General features: G+C 38.6%; 1 protein-coding gene across 1 annotated transcript; it reads right to left on the reverse strand.

The window, feature by feature from the left end:
* Positions 1–3,094: 3,094 nt before the first annotated feature.
* On the reverse strand, positions 3,095–21,259 carry hsf4 (heat shock transcription factor 4; the record flags this gene model as incomplete). The annotated part of the gene is made up of 12 exons (XM_080475871.1): positions 3,095–3,154; positions 8,608–8,673; positions 8,821–8,938; positions 9,305–9,535; positions 9,612–9,730; positions 10,864–10,963; positions 12,309–12,376; positions 13,485–13,560; positions 17,375–17,499; positions 18,263–18,390; positions 18,471–18,579; positions 21,134–21,259. 12 exons carry the CDS (start codon positions 21,257–21,259, stop codon positions 3,095–3,097), a joined length of 1,326 nt encoding a protein of 441 aa, XP_080331997.1.
* Between the last annotated feature and the right edge of the window lie 1,566 nt (positions 21,260–22,825).

A 22,825-nucleotide genomic window follows, 5' to 3' on the forward strand; every position in this document is an offset into this window, starting at 1 on the left:
AATCATCACTCCCTGGAAAAGTCATTAACACTCATAGTATCAAGAGGAACGAGAATAAATGCTATGTCTAAGATATACTTTTAAATACCGTACGACCGTCATATTTTTATTTAAATTTTTTTTTAGTGCAATTTCACTTGTTATACACCACAGTGTGATTTTCCTTATCCCTGAAGTGTGCACAGAGAAGGAGGGTCTGCTAGAAAAATGTCAGCCTGCAGAAAGCCATTTGTATTTGCGCTTAATTCACTGGAAGTTTGAGCAAAATTCCCTTTTCTTTTTTTCCAGATCAATCCGACCATTTTTTTGAGGTTGTTTATTCCCCAGTGGGAAGTGTAATTCTCCCTGTGCTTGATCTTTTTTTTTTTTTTTTTGCAATATAATAACAAAAAAGAAAAAGCAAATGCAAATCAATGCTTGTTTGTTTTTTTTAGCTCAGACTTGCAAGAGGCAGCTCATTTAGAAATACTTGGTACACATGCTCAGGAGGTTAAAAATCCCCATTAGAAAAAAAAAGAAAAAAAAAAAAAAGCTTTTACATTCATAAATGGGGCAAAATCTAGCAGCTACTCTGGTGTATTCCCAAAAGCTGCATTAGCAGGTCTGAATGGAGCGATTTCTCCGCAGACATGTGCAAAGTTCTGATGTAAAAACATTTCCCAGACTTGCGTCCAGCTGAGCACGAACGGCACAGGTTAACATGATCCTCGCCCAGCGCCTCTCACTGAGGTGTGTTGCAGTCTGCCACTCACAGTTGCTGTTTCCTACATTCCTATGGTCATCCATGTATTGCCATTTTGTGGGTTCTCACAGTTCTGTACAGTATTGCACAATTCAACTTTTTATTTCAATTTTTTTGCATTGTGACTTTCCCAGAATGTAAATATAAAGATTAATCTTTAAATTGTTTCCTGCAGCCAGCGCTGAGGACTATTGTTTTAATAAATTGTCGAGTTATTAATGAATTTTGGATAATTCAGAAAGTAAAGATTCAAATCTTTACAACAGGTTAAATGATCAAGTCACCACCCCATCATACACTTAGTGAAGCAAAGTCAAGCATCATGAAATATTTTAATATAGACTGGCTCCTGGACAGATCTGTGCTTTATAGATTTCTTTTCAAGGTAACTGTAAAAAACTTTTTTTTTTTTTTTAAGCCATTCTATACTCATAACATACTCATTTTCTCTACAGATACAACTTGGGTGACATTAGGTGACCTCTGCTATTCAAGAGGAAAGATTTTTTTGGAAAACTCTGCTACTCAGGCTTCAGACAAAAAAAAAAAAATAGTTATCTGTTTTAATAACTAACTTAATGCTACATATTGTGCAAAAATGCTTATGCTTTTTGTCAAATGAGAATGCTATCTTTTTATGTCTCCTTGAAAATTCACATTTAAATGGACAGAAGAGGAAAACAAGTCTCAAGCCACACTTCAGGTGTGTGCAAAGATACACTATATGGGTATTTACGTGTAGTAAACCTCTTAATATGCTATTAGTTGTAAAAAATAAATAAATAAAAAAAAAAAAGCAAATGTTTTAATGTGGCTTCAGTCCATATTCATGTTTGTGAAACCTTTTCACATCCACCCAAACATTCATCATGATTTCAAATGAAGTTTTATGAGGGGATCTCTCGTTTTCTACACCCCCACACAGACTGAAAATCACATAACTTGTATTGTAATATGCTACAACTCCCCCAGAATATTGGTGCCACATGAACTTCTGTGCCAAAGTTTGCTCTCAGACACATATACAGTGTTTTTGCATTAAGGCCAGGGTAATAAAAGATTTGCATACATGTGTAATCAGTTCCTTAAAGGGAGAAAATAATCACCTCTACAAGCAGGAACTCCCTCACACACAAAGACTAAAGTGCAGGAGCCACGAACGCACCGTATGCATCCAGCTGGCTTAATATCGGAGTCTAGTTATAATCATGTCATAACACACTTGCTTGTTTGGTTAACGATGAGAAACGGCTCGGCGGCCGTGCCCACAGAGCAGGTATAGCCAGGAAATATGAGCTTTTAAAGAGGCTCAAATTATCTACAGAGGCTGTTTCTGTAGGCTGGCGGAGGCTTGAAAGAATCCAAGTAATGTCACGTGTAGGAAACAGCCTGGCAGGACCTTGGGAATAATCTCACGCAGAGTGGAGTAATGAGGGGAGCAGCAGCTTGTGCAGCCTGAGGAGGGAAACAATGAGAAATGACACAGTCAGTGTGAGGGACGAACAACACCCACATGTTTACACATGGAGGAAAACAACCGTTAAGACCCAGCTTGTCTCTGATGAAATTACAAGAACAGACAAGGACGTTAAATATCTTTCGTTTCAATGATCTGTTTTGATAGGGGATTGATTAATATATTGATATTAATAAATTGATTAATAAATAAACACAATAATTATTTGTTAAATAAACAATAATAAAATATAAATAAATAAATAAATAAATAAATAAATAAATAAATAAAACAAAAAATTTAAATTTAAATTAAAATAAAAAATGAATAATAATAATTAAAAAAATAACATGGATGGAACAATAAATAAACAAAGACAGACAATACAAAGCTAATTTAAATCAATGAAAATATAAATGAATGAAAAAATAAATGTCAATAAAACAATTATTTCCAAAAGATATTAAAATACTGGATTAAAAAAACAACAACCTAAAAAACAGAGAAAGTAAAGAAAAAAATTACTTTTAAGGCTAAATGAAAACAAAAAAGACAAAAAATTCTTTGTTAACGTTCATACTCTTACCAAAAGGGTTTTGGATGTGAAAATGAAGTCCTAAAATGATAGAAAAATCTATTTGATGTGACTGAGCTTGTTATATTTGTACCCTGCGTTAAAAAGATGGACTGGGATTCAAAGAAATTGACAGGAGCTCAAAAGGGGAAAGTACATTTAAAAAAAGTATATATATATATATATATATATATATATATATATATATATCATTATCGTTATTATTTTTATTTTTTGGCTGTGTCTTTAACCCGTAGTTGCTGTGCGTGAAATCACAGGTTTGTTACCTTTCACTTCAGAAACAACGGCCCGATGCACAGAGTCACTGCTCCTCACAGCCGGAGGCTGGAAAAGCTTCGGCCTCCTGGCTCTGAAACATATACTGTAAAAAGAAAACACTTTCATTATCTCAAATCCCACTGGAACTCTTTCTATGCACTTTAACTTATTAATTATAGTTAGCTTTTATTTGATGTTCAATACAGATCAGAAAACACATTGACATATGTTTCATATCCAAAGGGAAACATTGATTGTCAGCTCAACTCTTTAAATCATCTGTCAGGAAAGCTATTTCAGAACAAACCATACAACATGAACTCTGCACCAGTCAGTACAACCCGGTTCGATTCCGATTCAGGCTTTCTCAGGGTAATTCTGAACACATTCCAGTGCGTGCATGTAGTTTCATTGGTGACTATACATGTTAATAGGCTTACCCAGTCTGAATGCTCGTATTTAATATAAGGACGCATGCCATTTCTTTGGAATTATTTATCTGTGTCTTACTTTGTGCTGTGAGGATGAATAAACTGGTTGTTATCCATCTCCAAAAAATAAAATGCAATACAAAGCAAATCTTCCAGACTTAAGTCTTGAAAACACAGTATTTCAAAATATGAGATAATTTGAGCGAAAGGAATGTGATCATCTTTTTATTTTTTTTCCACCTGCTTTTTTTTAATCCAAATAAATCTTTTTACAATGTTCATGAATTGTTGGTTGGTCTGAATGTATTGCCACTAAAAATGGAAACAATAAGAAAGCTATGGCAGCACCTGAAAGCAGTGAGCTGGGTGTAATGTGCTTTGCGGTTTAATTGAACATTTAACACGTACTTTATGTTACATTTGAGCTTATAATACACCTGAAAATTAGCTTTCAGTGACATTTTTCATTTGTGATTTCATTACAAATTCGAACTCCATTTGATCATTTATCGAACTTTTATTCTTTCATGTGCAAAACAGACCTGGGTCAGATTCACTTTGATGTAAAATGTGAGAATTTAAATTTTCCACCAACACCTGGACTCATGTGTAACCCTGATACATTCATCTAGTGTTATCTTGTGAAGAAATTCTGGAAAATCAGAGTTTTTATGGTTGTAAAAACTCTGAAATATACAAAAAAAAAACACCAAACTTTTTCTAGCTGTTTTCAATAAACAATTATCATTTGCTTGCACAACCGGATGAGCTAAAAGCAACAAACAATGGCGAGCAACCAGATGGCCTCATGAGGGCAAGCCATTTCTGCAGTTTCTCTCAGCGTAATCGCAACCGAGAAGGATTTGATAACGTTGGGAAAACGTTCATTATCAGTCTCTCTCTCATTAGCAGACAAGAAGTGTCGCCGTCATGCAGAGACAGATAAAGAATATGGGTGAATGACAGTAAACGAAGAGAACATGAGGCAAACGGGGCACACGCAGCCTGTGACTGAGGGTGGAGAAGCCCGCTGTACTCTCTAATTACCGGGATTTGTGTTGTCTGTCAGCTGCTCCAACAAAACCAAACCGAGACCGACGAGGAGAAATCAGCTCGCTTCTATTACGCTGATAATAATTAGCTTTTTAGACCGATAAGTACCATTTTGGAAGAAGGGTGGTAATTATTTTCTTTAAAGTATGCCAGAGCTGTTGATAAACTTTGATCAGCTGTTAAATGAGGCAAAGCACAAATATTTTTAGATAGATCTTTTTTTTTTTTTTACCAGGCCTTTCTGTAGAAATGGTTTGTTGATGGCTGATCAAACCATATTCCGATGGTAGCGTCATGATTTGTTGTAAACCACATCAAAGAATGTATCCGTCCTGCCTTGTGTCAACGGTTCAGGCTGCTGATGGTGTAATGGTGTTGGTGATGATTTTCTTCGCACGCTTTGGACCTATAGTACCTACCAGAGTATTTTTGATAGACATTGTCAGCAACAATACTCAGTAAGGTGTTGGACCTACCTCTACCTGAGTATTGTTGCTGACCACGTCCGTCTCTTTATGACCACAGTGTACCACCTCTTTTTTTTTTTTTTTTTTTTCCCAACATAACAATGAGTTCATTTAACTCAAAATGTCCCAGTAGTCAGCAGTTTGCAGTGAAAAGGGCAGCTTTGGAATGTAGTGGAAACAGAGAATCACATCATGGATGTATAAATGACAAATTGGCAGCAAATGTACGATGTTGTCACGGTGATATTGTACAAAATCTCAGGAGCACATTGTTGAATTTTTTGTCCCCTGAGCATTTTTTGCATTATTGTTTCTAAAAGAATTTCTTGTTTATGAGGCGACATTTTGAAAACGATGTCCATTTACACGGAAACAGCAGAAAACCTGAAAACAATGTGGTTTTCATGTTGGGCCACTAGTGGGTGCTGTTGTTTGTTTTTGTGATAAAAAAAAAACCACATACACTTGTGCAGAGAACAATACGCTATACATATTAACAATGGTAAGGACACGGACATTCATATGGACAGACAGCCAAGTTGAATTGCTATTCTGGGTGATTTCAACTATAAAACTATGAAGTCCCAGGAGAATATGGACTGGGAGTCATGACTCTCTGGAGGCTGCCATTGATGTTATTGCACATTGATGTGCAGAAGAGCTATTTCCTACAGCCGTAGCGCGTATCCGTAGGAATAGTGTTTCATAACAGTTGCATTTTTCTTCGTGACATCGGCAGAGCATTTTTCAAATGTTTCACTTTGGAAGCCTTTTCAAAAAGTTGTGTTCTAGGTGAATCCGAGCACCATTGTCATGTAAACAGAAACCCATGATAGTGATCATGATACTTTTCCATTTTCACTTGAAAACGTTCGTCGCCTAAACGGGGCCGAAGTTTCCACTTTGTTAAAGTTGAAAAACCTAATTCAGCCTGAATGCACCATGTGAGAATGTTTTGTAATCCAATATAGTTGTTAAAGCTTGTGCTTAAAGGCTTTCAAGGATAAGAATACAGGCAAATGTTAGGAATAAAAAGATTGGTTGGATGATGTGCAAAAGTTGTTTTTGTGGCCATGTACTTGGAGCAAACACAACTTTCAGGAACCAGTATATGCCAGCATCACAGTTGTCCTTGTCAGTTTTTAGCTTCAAGTACTGCAGCCATAAAAAATGTTTTCCTTTGATACAAAACGAGCAAACGCTGAATCATAGGAGCACGTCTGCACGATGGAAGAGATTTTAATACCCGGAACGACTCTTGTGACAAATGTGACAGGTGCTACACTCCAATTCCTCAACACATGAGGCAACACAGGAAAACAAAAGGCACTTTCATTAAGTGACGGTTGAGGACAAGCACAGTGCATCTGTTGTGTTTGGCAACACCGTGTTTGATGTCGTAACGGCGCAGTGAATAACAACTGGGGGCAGTTTAACATGAAGAGTCAATATAGTGGAGGAATTCTCTTCTCAGGCCAACAATCATTCACCGATTAGAGCCAGTTAACACTTAATAGCACAAAGTTTCCACGTTACTTCTGCATGAGTCTAAAATGCAAACGCAAAGGGTTTATGGAGGGGTTTGTTAATATGCCGTCGCACTGATAGCTGAATCACTCTGAAAAACTGTTTAAGGTCGAGAGAAGGAGAGAAAGAGAGAGAGGGAGAGGGAGAGAGGAGGGGTCTGCTTCTCTTTACTTGGGTCATTGCAACTTACACTATAGACTTCCACATGTTTTACTGGAATATCCACCTGAATTCTCCATTATTGATTTTTTTTTTATTAAACTAATTTAATGGTGAATGATTGTTCACTTCCAGGGAAATTTTATTTTTATTTTTTTACTAATTTCATCAATTCTTCATTTAAATCTTTCATCTCAGAAACGAAAGTGAAAGTGATACTTGAATAATACATGGAAGTCTACATACATGTATTATACATACATACATACATACATACATACATACATACATACATACATACATACATGTTGCAAGAACTGAACTGTTGTTCTGCAATGCACCATGGGAGTTTGGGTTTGTGGAATTTCACATGCCATTATTGCACTTTATATTGTTCTTGTAGACTTTTTAGTGATTGTGTTTTGTTTTTGTTGTTTGTAGTTAATTAGTTAGTTAGTTAGTTAGTTAGTTATTTGTATAGTTCAGATTAGTATAATAATTGTAATGATGCAACCATGAGTGAAGAGGTTTGTGTGTTTCATCTTGTCCTGCCAAGGTATTTCCAGCAGCAAGTGGCATTGAAAAGCTGAAATAATAGTATTAAGATGTCAAATTAAAGTTCAGTATGCAAAAGGGATTTCTTCTATGATTTACACCATTTCATTTACAACCAGAAAAACAATCCAAAAAGGAAGCACTTAAATATAATATTATTTTATAAATGTCTAATAGAGGGTGAAAAACAGATAAATACTTCTAGAATAGCACTAATCTGAAAGAATAATGAGAAATGATAACAAAGGTTCATACTTAATGTGTTCTCTGACTTTGGTTCACCTTAAAGTATAAAACCGCACTTCATTTGTATAATTGTAAGCGTTTCTAATGCTCCTATATTGGAATAATATTTTTATTATTAGTTATTTTTACTGCCGTTATTTAATATGTTGTAACTATTGTTCTGAATGTTTGGGGGTCTGGATGCCTGCATATAGATTTACCTGCAGGTAACAATATAATCAAAATGTCAGATTTTCAGTTGACTCATTCTTCACTCAGGGCCGTTCACAAGTTCATAAACACAAGATTCAATAAAAATGCAAATGCAGCCCGACACGTGTCTCCTCTGCCCCCGACTTCAAATAGCAACTGAAAGTGCTGGAGGTCTCAGACTGTTTGGGGGGTGTAAACCGCGTACAGTGCAATTTAATAATGAACAAGTAACCTTCTAGTTTCAAGTTTTCGTACCAGAAATCACACTGAAACTTGGGACTTTAAGGTGAACATTAATGAGTCACTGCTGGGGGAGAGTAAACCACAACCTTTAATTAATATACCTTAAAAGTGAAATAAAACAATAACGTATCCAGCGTTAATCCATCCATCTATCTTCTACACTATTTAATCCTGTGCCGGGTCACGCGGCGCTGGAGCCAATCCCAGTTTTCCCACCGTGCAGCCTGACAACTTTAAAACCATGTTGAATTCTACACTGGCACTGAAGAACATTTAAGATGAAACTGGTTGTTTTTTGTTTTTTTTTACAGTTTTCATAGTCTTTGTAGAATTGATAATGTACAAAGTAAGCAAATTTTTTAAAAAAGTCAATACTGGGCAGGTGACCTGAAACAGTCCTCAGAGCTTGTTGCAGTATTCCCAAAAACCCTATATATTTTCCGTTTTAAATCCAACATGTTTAACACCCAATCTTATCAAAATAGGCTTGTTTCAATTCCCAGAAAACATAAAAAAAAAACACTCTGAACATGTATTGTGTGCTGGTGATATACAGGTGTTCTTGTTTTTGTAGCAGGTAGAGTGTGACTGCAATGACATGAAAAAAAGAGGAAGGAAATCCTTGATGCTCTGTTCATGTGTTTCCTTTCCAATAAATACAATAATGACATTAAGAGACTCACTGTTTTTAGGTTGGACTCCATCTCTGTGAAGTTCCACTCAGTCAGAGGCAGGCTTAAGCTGAAAGGCTGCGGAGAAACATTTTTGGGGAGGGGAGAAAAACATTTTTCGGTTCACACAGAGCCAACAAATCTGTATCTATGTGTGTGTGTGTGTGTGTGTGTGTGTGTGTGTGTGTGTGTGTGCGTGTGTGTGTAGCACACAGAAATACTGACATCCATGACAGCGCTGGCTCCAGCCTCCACGGCGCTGTGCGGGTGGCTCCTGAGCAGCAGCTGCTGCAGCTCCTCCAGACTCATGTCCACGTTCTCCACTGAGTCTGAAACCTCCACTCTGCACCCAAACGCACCACAAACAAGGACAGGGAGGAGAAACAAGCACATCAGGGAGTCGTAGTCCTTCTACAGACGTTCATACAACTGTTATGTGTAGGGGGCAGGTCAACGTCAAACCCTGAAGTTAAAAATAAATAGGTGGAGCAATTTAATCATGCCGCACATTTCCATCTATTCAGATTAAGTAGATTGAGTCCCTCCTAATGTTTATGTCATCTGAACAACATGTATTAGAATGAACCATTTAACGAAGAGTATGGTCATGTTAATCAAACATATTTCTGATATGTAACCTTTAGTAAAAACTTTTTGAGTGCCGAATTGGTGTGTGTCCTGATTTGTGATCTCCATCCTGAGCTCCTACCTGTCCAGGGCAGGTCTCTTACTCCTCCTCTCCACCACAGAGGCCGCCGAGCCCCTCCCCTCCAGGACAGACTGGACCATCGCCACAGGGAGCACAGGAGGCTCGGCGGAGCACACCTCACAAGAGGAGGTCAACGCCACCGCCTCTCCTCCTCCGACGCTGCCTCCCTTCCCTCCTCCTCTCACTCCCGGACTCACAGGCTCTTCTTTGATGAGCATCATGCACTTCTCCCTAGAAACAGTTTGCACGGTTAGAGGCAGGGATCACTTTCTACCAGACCTGACGTGGGTCTGGTCTCAACCCTCACCTGGTCTCATCGGGCTGCATCTGAAGGGCCATGCTGGCCTGTGACATGTCAGTAACATCTGATATGATTGGTCCTCCTGTCAACCCACTGTTAGAACAGGAGGCAGAATCACTGGAAGGCTGCGGACGAAGATGAAAGCTGTCAGGTGGGCCTGCACCAGCAAAAACATCATGCTTCTACATTATCGGTTACTCAGGCATCATAAATGAACAATGCTCCATCTAGAAATCTAAAAATAACAAGAATACAAACAACAATGTGGATAAATAAGGTATCAAAGTAAATACGAGTCTCACCCAACTGTATAAAAAAATGTGCACAGGTTAAGTCAGAAAGCTGGGTTAAAGTAAGATGAAACAGTTAAAACGAACACAAACTCTGACGCTTCGGCCTTTGACTGCAGGTAGTTAATTTTAAAATCGCACAGTTAGTGAGGTTTATACTAGGCCAGGTCAAGTGCAAATGACCTGCTCTTGGGTACATGCACATGCACAGATTTAATGAGGAATCTGAACATGCTGATGCCATTTCAATCATAACAAGCTCATTTTGGAAACTTAAAAGCTTCTCAAATTAAGACAAAAATGGAAACGTTCACCTGAAGGTATTAAAATTGATTAAATAAAGGCACTGAAACCTCTTCAGTTTGACTGTTCTCTTTGCTCTTTGCTGGTAAAGTTGACTCCAAAAGAAAATCTTCTTCATTTGGTTTCATTTTCAGGCTTTTTGTGCGCGAGGCAGCGTTCTGAAGCACACCGGTCACTGCACACTGCTTCCCCCTAGTGTTGATATACCATGGCATGCTGTTAAAGGAGATTTACACCCAACAATATATTCAGTGTGATGTCATGTTTGGAGGGAGCGTGGCGTTTACATTGAAATCAATATGATTAGTGCTGCATTAGGGAAGCTGTGTGCTAAATCAACTGGCTCTGAAGGTAAAGTTGAAGCTCCAGACAGGCCAAGTACTGAGAATAAAAATTCAGCCGGTGGTTTCAGAGTTGATGTTTGATGAACGTGGCTGCCAGCAACATTTGTGTTGGAAGTGGAAGGTCAGCAGAGAAACGGCTCACTAATTATAGTGTCATTGACCGAGGCAATAACCTCACAGAAGATAACATGTTAAAAAAATAAATAAAAATTCTTCTACTTTTTTTTTTTTTTTTACGGCTGTAATTCTGGTTGAAATGACCAAAATTAAAAACATTCTCCCAGTTTAAATCGTAGATTTGTTGGCGTTTGATTTCCATACCGACTGAATGTAGAAGGCCTCGTGCATGGACTCCATTGGGTGGCTATGGCTGAACTTGGTGGCGGGAGGGCTGGGTGAGCCATCGTCCAACATGAGAGGCCTGTGGGGAACAGTAGTTTTTTTTTTTTTTAATTCAGTTTCATGCTGTGTGGAGTCAGAGGAGTCACACTGTCAGGCTGAATGGGGCTAAAAAAAGGAAAAAGTGGCCCAAATCTGTGTGGTTATTATTTGTACATTTGTACATCCATTATTTATACATTTACCTACATCCAAACAGTTTCCAAATCATATTTCTTCCACATTCTCTAATACTCTTCTCTTTATCATTTGGTCTTATTTCTGCAGGCTTGGATTGCTCACAACTTTAAAACTGAGGCACATACGCTGACATGGGTAGTTTTACATTTACATAACTTCACTGATCATTTCAGGACATCTTGGAATCTGATGGCAGGTCACATATAAATTATAATATTAACAATGAAGCAAAAACAAAACAAGATCTCTCAGGGATCTCATGAGGCTGAACTGAGTTTCTGAACATGCATGGACATGGCCTCAGATTTGAGTTATTGTCATGGGATGCTTTATAATTATTTTCATAAATTTCACCAGAAGGCCAAATATCCTGACGTTTTAGTGAGTCTATCAAAATCATATATATAATTACTTTGTCCTTTATTTAATCATTATGCTTTGTTAGCTCATGATATTTTCAATCCAGTTAATATTTCATTTAGTTTGACTCATTACTGTTTTTATTTCTACTTGCCATCTTTGTTGTTTTTGTCTCCTCACTTGTTCTATATAACCTTTTATGACAGTCATCTGTGAAGCACTTAAATCGAACTAAAAAGTATGAAACAGATAAAGTTTGACTGATTAATTCTGTGTCGTTTTCACGCATGTTTAGGAAATGAATGGATGTCAACTTGTCGTTTTAGCGTGAAAATATGTTGAAACTTCAACGTGTCCATGTTGTACAGGTACATTCTCACATGAGTTACTTCCTTTATTCATTTGTTAAACATTTCACATCATATTGATATATGTAAATTATGTATATTGATTACTCCTCACCCAGAAGAACACAGTTTTGTGTCAGTTTAACTTTCCAGCTTGTCGTTGCTTTCTCCTGTCGGCCTCGTTCACTCAGCAACAAAGCTGAAGCAGCATTTTTACACGCACGCCGGCACGTGCACACGCTGCAGCAGGGTCAGGCCTCTGCTCTGGCCTTCAGTGTGTGTGTGTGTGTGTGTGTGCGTGTGTGTGGAGGTGTGACTGACTGACTCAGCACTTGTCTCCATTCACACAGCTCTTGTTGAGTTAGATTGTTCAGTTTGTCAGCTGAGCCAGCCCTTCCCTCCGGCCCACTGCAGCACTGTTTGTCTCACTTTTGTTTGTTTTGTGTGGGTGTGTGTGTGTGTGTGTGTGTGTGTACTCACAGCTTTCTCTTCAGTCCCACGGTGGTGGGAGTGTTTGACTGCATCTGGCTGAACAGAAACTGAATCAGCTGGCAAAGAGAGAAACAGCACAGCATGAATCAGCATCCTCTCTCTCTCTCTCTCTCTCTCTCTCTCTCTCTCTCTCTCTCTCTCTCTCTCTCTCTCTCTCTCTCTCTCTCTCTCTCTCACACACACACACAAATTGTCTTGAAACAGTGTGAAAAGTAAAATAATCTTTATGATCCCTATCCCTCCTGGTATATTAATCTTATTAAAAACACTGTTTAAACTCTCAGCTGCAGCAGTGAATTGAACACAATGAACAAAACACATCCCGTTCGAGTTGTCACTACTGCAAATCCTAAAATGTATTTTATTTTTTTTGTTTCTTTTTTTTTAGAATTATCAATATGCCTTTGAATGAAAATGGTGCCGAAAGATTAACAATCTTAATTCATCTGCTTGTCCTTCAAAACATCTTGTGGGCCAATCCACTTTATTCAATATTACATAATATTTACACCAAAAGGACATGAAATCAGTAAGGTTCTGGCCTTTTTTTCCCCAATATCACCAACACCACTACCATTGGTTTAATACTGTTTGCGTACTATTTTTTAGATGCTATTATTTTCACTTAAATCTTTATGTTTCTCACACTTGAATTTCTATGATATTGTAGCTTCTATCTTGTGTTATATATAAAGATTTCTTCTTTTAAGTTTCTGGTCAGATTGCTGCATATCTGGACTGATCAAAGATTTCAAAAGGAAGTATTTTGGTTGTAAAGGTAGAAACATTATTGTCACTCTGAGAAAAGACTTATAGCATCATATTGGCTAAAATCTAAATGAGCAGTTTCCACATAAATAAATACAATAAGAGATAGAAATATTTTACACTTTTCATGCGTATGTGTCCAAAGTACCAAATCAGTGTAATTTGAAGTTATAATTTATATTGTCCTACATATTTCTACATGTTTGTATTCCCATCAATTGGCGATACGTCGAAGCACATTTGATTGTATCCATATTAGTTTATTTTACGAGGTTGTTTTACTTCATTTATTTGCTATTCTACTTTTGTGAGTCTATTTTGAGTCCTCGTAACATAGAATATTTGTATCAACCTGAAGGGCAAATGTCCGTCATGGACACTCCGACATGAACTGACCTTGTTCATGACTTTCTGTTGTTGTGTGTGGTTCTGCCTCAGTGACACCACCTCCCTCCACAGCACTTCATTCTGCCTGCAGATGAGACAAAACGACACAGCGAACGCAGGGTTAAGCAAGTCAAAGCTTATCTTCCAAACATCCATTCAAATTAGAAGGAATTTAATTGGACTTGCCTGCCCCGTAAACCCTGATGGGTTTAGTTCAACTCAAACCATTTGATTACCCTGCTTGGCTCAAATCCTTTAGTTTTATCAATGCAAACAACTTTGATTGGAGTACAGATACAGTAACTTCTGTATTTATTGTAATGAGTACATTCACATGATCATTAAGAATAAATAAAGCACAATAATTAATTGGATATAATCAAAAGTTTTAAAACAAATCCTTATTATAACTGTCATACGGTGTTAAGTCTACTTAAAGAACTGTACTCGTTAACAGTTAACAATATATATATATTTTTAATTAAGTTTCTTAAACAGTTCTTACAGAAGAAAAATAAACAGTTAACTGTTGTGTTATGAATGCACCATGGAAAATGGATAAAAACCACACGAGTTCTCTAAACTACCCTGTTTCCTTGTCAGAGCAGCAAAAAGGGTCCTACTGTGTGAAAATTGTTTGTAAATATGCTTTTATAATTTCTGAGGAAAGTGTGTGTGCAAATGTGTTTCTTTTATGTCTGTGGCAAAAAAGATCTAAATCTAATCTTTCTGTGTGAAGTCTGCATGTTCTCCCTGTGCAATGTTTTTTTACAACATTGTTTTTTTTCCTCATATAATCTTCCTCTGCCTCATATTCGATCGCTGGTACTGACAACACTTTCAGTGACGCAAAGCTCATTTCAGAAAATATATTTCCATTTTAGTTTTTACTTTGACATGTTTAATTCTTATGTGATCCTCCTCGGAGCAGATGGAGCATTAGCTCTCCCTGTAATATCAGGCAACACCACAAGGGCGTCAAGGGTGGGAAGCACTGTTATATATCACCAGAGACAATAATATTTTGTTGTGTGGTTACCACTGTCATGAAGTTCAATGGCACATGGCCTTCACTTATACAGCACGGATCACATTCACTAGTTAATCCACTCATGACAGCTTTCTAGACTCCCTCCAACATGTTATCTGTTCTCAGGTATTTGGACTCTGTTTGCTTCAAGGCATCCCGTTTATGTTTCATGTTTTTCTATTAATACACATTCATGGTTCAAGTTGTGGCTGCCCGTGCTCAGTATTGACTGAAATATGACACCGAAACCTCACTCTGGATTTCCTGTCGTTACAACTCCCTCTCTGACTGCCGGTCTGTCCACTGTTCTGGTCTATGGATTATATATGAACTGTTAACCCCTGTCCTGTCTTTGAGTCGTGTGCTTGGGATCTCATGTCAAGTAGTGAGTCACGACGAACCACCATTAAGTCTTTGGGGGCTTTTTTTCTATCATGGCAAAGCATTTTATTTTTCTTCTCTAGTTTATCTATTGTATCATCTGCATAGTTTTGATTCCCATTGTGTAGACTCCCTGTCACCGACATATAACCCTTGAGACTTCTGTAATGTCACATAGGGTCATTCAGTTGGACACGGATGCAGATAGTGAAAGCGTCGCCACTGTTCCTCAATTTCTGGAGCCATTACACTGGAATAGCTTCAAAGCAGAGACACCCTAACCCTTACAGTGCTCCGACACAGCAAAGACAGAAATAGACTTTACTACATTTATAATCAAGGTCAGACAGCACAACAGACTGATTGATTTGCAGGGAAATGATGTGCGCCTTCATGTGAGGCTGCACATGTGCATGTGCTCATCCTTTCTAAGTATGTGGTCGCTCAGTGTCTGTGTGTGTGTGTGTGTGTGTGTGTGTGTGTGTGTGTGTGTGTGTGTGTGTGTGTGTGTGTGTGTGTGTGTGTGTGTGTGTGTGTGGTGTGTGTGTGTGTGTGTGTGTGTGTGTGTGTGTGTGTGTGTGTGTGTGTGTGTGTGTGTGTGTGTGTTAGTCAGGTGAGCAGGTGAACATTCTCTCCTCACAATAAGGGAACAATGCTGATCACAAAGCAAAACCGGCACACAATAGATGCACGGCAGCTATTTTCGGCAACAACAGACTCCAGAGAAAAAAGTCTCTTCATCCACCAGGTGATTTGTTGAAAATTAACAAGAGGAATAAAAGACAGGTCAACTGCCACTCTCACATTATGCTCCCTAAAATATGCACAAAAGGTTTTGTGACGTTTGTATTAACGTTGTAGAAATGCCTCTTTTTTTAAGTGTCACAGTTACCTTCATAGCCAGGGCACAATGTCGCCAGTCTTCATTAGAAAAGTAACTTCTGAACTTGATTAGTTTTTTTCATTTATTTGGAGACTATTTTCAGACACATTGTGTCTCAAGTGAAGTTAAACAGAAAGTAATATGAGAAGGTTCAAAATTCTTAGCAAATTGATCATTTTACTCAACATTAACCCGGCAGCATAAAAGTGAGGAAACAGGACTTTCTGGGTTTTTTTACACGTCCTTAATATTTGCACTTTACATTTTTCTTAAACTTATCCAAAACATTTGATACAATCAGTTCTGACATCTGAGTTAAAACATTTCAACACTATGTCATCAGACCAGTTCGGTCTGATCCGTTTCAAAGACAACAATATGTTGGCGTGAAAGGCCATAAATCGCTATATACATTTGTCAATCATGGGGTTCCACAAGGTTCCATTTCAGGGCCACTTTTTTGCATCTCATACATGTTGTTTCTTCACCTGGAGTACAATCAATAGCCGTTTTTCCCCCCAAACTAGAATCCAGATATTCTTTAAACAAACATGCCCTCGATATCAGCAAAACAAAGCACATCATGTTTTGATTAAATTAAATGTGAGACCGAGCAAATTTGTCACAAAATAGCTGGACAGAAGATCGCAAGAGTCAACTATACAAAGTCTCTGTGGCTCTTCATTGATGCATTTCTTCATTTCAAAAGCCATATTGATCATCAGACGATAAAAATATATAAAAACTCTGCAGACAGATTCCACCTCTCTCTCTACAAGATATTGCGTCTCATACAGTACTTATACTGTACATGACTGCAACATCATATATTGTTACACATTTTAAACTCAAATAAAAAGAAAACAAATCATACATCATGATGGGAGTTTAATTCCGGCATAAATAACTGTTCGGTGGAACAATCGTCTTACAATTACCTGACTGTCCACAAACTCAACCATAAAAAAATGTGAGTTCATTCCAATCTGTCTCCCTGTGGACACCAATACCAGCAGGAAGGAAGTCAATGTGCACCAATGTTAGTATTGTTTCACTACAAATTTTGGGGAAAAAAGTCACATTTCATTTCCCCATTCAAGACAAAATAAATAAAACAGCAACTCCCATCAAGTTAAGTGTAATGTACTGAATGCAACATATTTATTTTCTAATTTACATTTTTTGTTGATGTAATACTACATCTTTATCCACACCCAGTAACCTAATGTCACCATAATGCTGAGATTATTTGTATGTCTGTCATATGTCATATATCTATTTGTGTTATAATCAATAAAAGGCGACAATAAATTGATTCACTGCAACTAAAGTGCATACATGAGTGCAGTAACAGCTTAATGACAAATCGTTGTACAAGACACGTTAAAACACAATATCCAGATGTTTGGCAGTTGTGGTGGTGTGGTGTGGTGGTTGAACAATCAACCACCACACCATTTTGTTTGTGATGCACACTAACTGATACTGCTATTAGAACAGTGTTGTGATTGTGGACACACGCTCATAAGTCAGAGTCCCAAAAATATTTTGGAAGCGATTACCTGGTTGTAGTTTCTTTAAAACAAGGGTAGTCTTGGTACTCACTGTTTCATGTCCTGCATCTGACACTCCATGTTGTCCTGCTGCGTTCTGAGAAGCTGAACTTCATACAGAAGTTTACTGAGGTCCTCTTGGCGAACTTTGGTCTCCTCACTTTTCACTATGGACACCTGTGAACACAAAAGCACAGCATGTTTTGGAAAATAATATCCAGGCATTACACAGAGAATACAACTGCAAGGTCCGACTCACGTGCATTTGAGCACAGACCTCTAGTATCTCTGAGTAAAACTAAACTATACTAAACTAAATTTGATTAAATTAGAGATGCCCTAATATATTATCACAGGTTCCTTTAAATGAATTAGCTTCTATCATACTAAACTATGTAATTTTTTCAGTTTGTAATATATTTCTTTAATGAGATCTTGTGAAAGAATTACAATACGATTACAATATTCCCAATTACTTCTTAGTTAGTTAGTTCATCCTTAATAATGTGCGTCGCTGTGAGCACGCTGGGGAGATCTAATGTCTGATTGGAGGAAGATGCTCTATAATGTGAATCTTGTTCCTGTTTGAAAGAAATTGACGAATGAATTGATGGGACATGTGATTCACCTGTTGAAGCCTTATTCTGTTGAGTTTTACAAAATGTCAGGACCTAAAATTTGTGTTTTTTGTCGAGAACTGATAAAAAACAAGACAACACAGTTGGGATTCATATTTATTGCCAGATGGACATCTAAAGCAAAAAGAGGTAGCTTTATGTAAGTGCACTGTAAGATGAGCAATTGTGATGCCTGACAACTTCTTTTGGAGATTTTGGATTTTATTCTTTTATAATAGTAGTATATCATGTTATGGCTTAGATTCTCTATGCTTTGGATTGAGCAGCTTTTGAGATGTTGTGTTGTGTTTCTGCTTCCACACCTTCCTCTTGATGTGCTCCAGCATGTGTTCGTGGCCCTGCAGGAAGTACAGATGCTGGAACTCGGTGTCGTCTCTCTCCGGCTTCACCAGGCCGCTCTGCTCGATGTTCACCACCTTACGGAAACCGTCTAAGAAGAAGATGCAGGGAAAACCAGTGAATCCCGCACTCGAAGGCAGATGAGGCCGAATTTAAGGCAAAACAACTCACACATGTTGAGCTGTCGGACGAAGCTCGCCATGTTATTGTGTTTGAAGTATTTTGGCAGAACTTCTTTGGCGAAGCGTCCCTGGTCAAACACATGAAAACTGGTCCCAGTCTGAAAATACAGAGCATGAATAGAAAGGAAAGAGTCAATTAGCATCGTCTCTGATCATTTCGGTCTCATTGGATTATGTGTAAATAATGGAATTAAATCAACTCAGCAGCTGCTCTTGTGATTAGTGTTAAAACACACCTCACCACCACCACCATCTGTTCCTGCAGCAGAAACATCCTCTTGCATAGGAAATAACGTGACCTAAATATTTCAAAAAGCTTTGCAAAAGGAGCAAAATCTTTTCCCCACAGCCGCTGAATTCAGTTCAGACATTGTGTCAGAAAAGCTCCATTTCTCCTTCCTTCAGGGATGAGTCACGATTTCATTCCCAGGCTTATAAAGCAGGTGCAGAGCTTATTTATGCATATATTTAAAAAAAAAAAAAAAAACCAAGTGAAACATATTTCTGACAATGATATTTCTCGATGTGCTGGTTAAGATAGCTCATGCTGCTTTCTGTATATTGCATAGATATGGGATTGAACTGATCTGTTCTCTTTTAAAGAGAGACAATGTCCACTTCCGATAGAGAAAATACTCTAGTTCGGAATATTTGGCATGCCATAGTGATGCCCTCATCTCAAACTATTTGTTGAAACAAAAGCCAACAGTGGGTGTACCACAGCAAAAAAGTTTAACTTCTGAATAACTTGTCGTGTCACCTTGAGCATCAAGTATGGCTTGACAACATCTCATGCTGCTCACAAGTTGATTTATTGTCTGCATCCCACTCTTCTTGAAGGACGGCCCTCAGGTCAATGACATTCTGGGTTACAGAATTATGAGCCTTTACATGGCGTCTCAACTGATCCCAGAGATTTTATATGATTCAGGTCTGGAGATAGTGCAGGCCGCTCCATTTGAAATACCCCAGTCTCCATCAGCCATTCCCTCATGATGCCACCTCGATGAGCTGGAGCATTGTCATCCATGAGGATGAAATTAGACTGATGTTGTTCATACAGGGCCACGATAGATGGATTAATGATGTCATTCAGGGAGTATGAGCTGGTCACTGCCGGTCTGCATTGATGAGACACACCTGCCCACACTCTAACTCCTCCACCAGAAGCACAGCGCCCTCCCTGACGTCTCCAGCATCGTTGGCGACCATCATTTCTCCTCAGTGTCAACAGACCTTCACCAGAGAACAGCAATGGGTCCCACTGGTTGGTTGCCCAGCAGAAATTCTCCCCAGCCCATGGAAGACGATGAGGCCTGCGCCTGGTGGTCATGGTCAGGTACCCTTGCAGGGCGTCTTAACACGCAGACCACGCTGATGTAAACGGTTTTCAATGGTCTGATGTGACACTTGGGTGCCTCTCATTTCCTTTAAATGTGCCTGGAGTTACTCAGTGACATTCATCATCTGGTTCTGCAGGGCGCTGCTCACAATGAAGAAGTCATCGGTGTGGGATGTGGACGAAGGACGTCCACTTCTATGTCTTTCTTTGACTCTTCCAGTTTCTCTGTTCAACCTGCTGATGGCTCTCCGTGACACCCTGAGCTCAGTGGAGTCTTTGTCTGAGAACTTCCTGTTTGATGTTTCGCAATGGCGAGGTCGAGTTGATCAATTGTTTGGTGTTGTTTTGGTCTCATGATGTCAAAATGTGAAAAGCATGATGAGAACTGTTTAAATACCCATTTTAATTGAGCCAGGAAATGTATTGATGGACTCATGGATCAAACACCTGCTGGGAAATTTGCTGTGAAGCTCCTTATTAGAGAACAGCAAGTTGTGCAAGACGTCCTGAAACACTGAACAGTTTGACACGTGCATTCAAAAGTTTAGAGAAGGTCACAACAAGTTCACCTGTGAAGGTTAGACTGCATCTTAGGTTCATCCTGAACTTTCACCGCAGTATCACTTTCTTTTTGTGAGTAGTGTATATGGTTATATCTGCATTTATCCCCTGCCTTTTTTTCTTTAAAATTAACCATTATAAGATCATGACAATTGCAACACACATCATCATGAAACTGATGTTGTTATGAGACAACTAGATTATAAAAGTTTTTTTAGGACATTCAGTGACAATTTCTATCCCATTGATTAAGTTTTATTTTTGTTATAAATTCAGAAATATATCTTTTTTCTACTTTTCAAAAGATTTTGTTCGAAATGAATATGAAGAGTGAAATCACCCTCTACCATGTACCTCATCACAAAGCCTCATCATATGGCATTTTCTAACAATTAAGGTAGTGATCTTGCTGCAAGCTGTAGTCAGTCTCCATATAGTGTACATATAACATGCATATTATATTGTTATATTTTCTATTTCACCATACATTATATCATTTTCTATGTCTAGAGAGGCTTGTTTGATCACATCGGCCCAGTTAGTGAGCATTTTGTTGTGAAAGTAACCAAGTAAGAACTCACATTTTCGAAACTGACAATAGGTTATAAAGAAAAAAAAAAAAAAAAAAACAACCTAAAAGATTAAAGACTCCATCCAACACTAGTATTTTTAACAACACACACCTTGATAAATATATGACTTCAACATTAAGGCATTTGTTTTTGCAGTGTGTCTGGGAGATGACTCACAGCGCTCCAGCAGATAAGATGATTGGTATCCGGGTCCTCGACCAGCGTCCACAGCTTGGTGAGAAAGGCGGGGACGTTGCTGGCATAGCTGCCATCCACCCCCACAGCACCTGGAGACTCCTGCATACTGACACCTGTCCACTGCCAAGACGGCTCAGAACAGGAGGCCAAAGGTCTACTAAATTAGTTTGTATAAATGTGTATGTGTGTGTGTGTGTGTGTGTGTGTGTGTGTGTGTGTGTGTATGTATATCAGGCCACTAGTCCATGTTTAAGAAATTCCACTTCTGATGGTCTCTTACTGATAATCCCAAGTCTGTCTGATTCTCTTTAAATCCATATCAGTTGGTAAAGCTCTTCGTCCTTGATGATGCTGTTTTTCTTTCAGCTCCACATCAGTTTATTCCTTTCTTTCCGTCCTCACCTCCACATCAGTCATCCAAATGAATGTCATCACAGAAGCTCCATGTCAGCACACACACACACACACACACACACACACATTGACGCCCACCCCTCTTCCACCCCCGGCCTCCCACTAACAATCAAAAGACTACCCAGGGAAACAATACAGCACCCACACAAAAGCTTCCATTATACGCCACTGTCCCACCATCAAAAGGCTCCTGGTTAAACTGAATAGCACAGAGTTGAGTGAGCCTGTATGTGGTTGTATACCAGGCAAGAGGGGGGAAAAAAAGACATGTCCAGGCTTATTTCTGAGTGAGACCATAAAAGTCTTATAGTGTTGTATGTTCATTAACCATCACTGCAACTACATCCACCTACAGTATTTCTTTTAAATTGAAAATTCAATGACTAAAAAAACATATTCCAGCATCTCATGGGTGAATGTTATCATGAGGAGGTATGTATAAAATACCACCAAAGACAAGATAACCAAACATTGCATAAACATTATACATGTTTGCAGTTGTCTGTTAAATGAGGTGGAAGAAAGCTAAGATTATCCCTCTATATAAGATGCCAAATCTGTTTTCAATCTAGTCAATTCCAGGCCTGCAAGCATTCTACCATTATAGAAATAATGGAAACTGTTTTATGTATATAAAAATAAATCTCATTTCAGAACACAGAAGCTAATGACAAGGTGACAACATGCATACAGATTTGACCAATCTACTTCTAATTCTCTAATTCAAAGGCCACAGATAACGCCATGATGGTGGAAGCTGTGTGGTCATATTTAATAATTTTTTTTAACCATTTAACATATTGGCTAAACTTTGAGATTATCATTTTGGTTCTTCTTGTTTGATATGGATGCAAAGTTATTCGTCTTGTATATCCCAGGAGATTTACCTGAATCGCATTCTCTCCAGTAACAGATGCCTGGAGTTTGGCGTTCCACAAGGCAGTTGTCTGGGACCTCTACTTATTATTTTGACAAATTATCTACTTTGGACTATCAATGTTGCTAAACTAGTATTCTATGCAGATTATTCTACCATGTGCCGGTGCAGGGGCCCTATGGGGTGAGCTGGTCTCGTGTTGGACTTGGTGGTGCCGGGGTGCACGGGTGGTGGGTCTGCTGTGTCCTCTGGGGCCTTGATGTGCTGGGGACGCAGCCTACGCTGACACTGGCTTGGGCTCCCGGTGCGGCCGGAGTGTGCAGGTTGACCCATGGGCACTCTGGCAACGGCTGGGCCCACACCAGCACCTGGAGCTATGG

The sequence above is a fragment of the Lipophrys pholis genome (assembly GCF_963383615.2).
Source record: "Lipophrys pholis genome assembly, chromosome: 11".
Lineage (NCBI taxonomy): Eukaryota > Metazoa > Chordata > Actinopteri > Blenniiformes > Blenniidae > Lipophrys > Lipophrys pholis.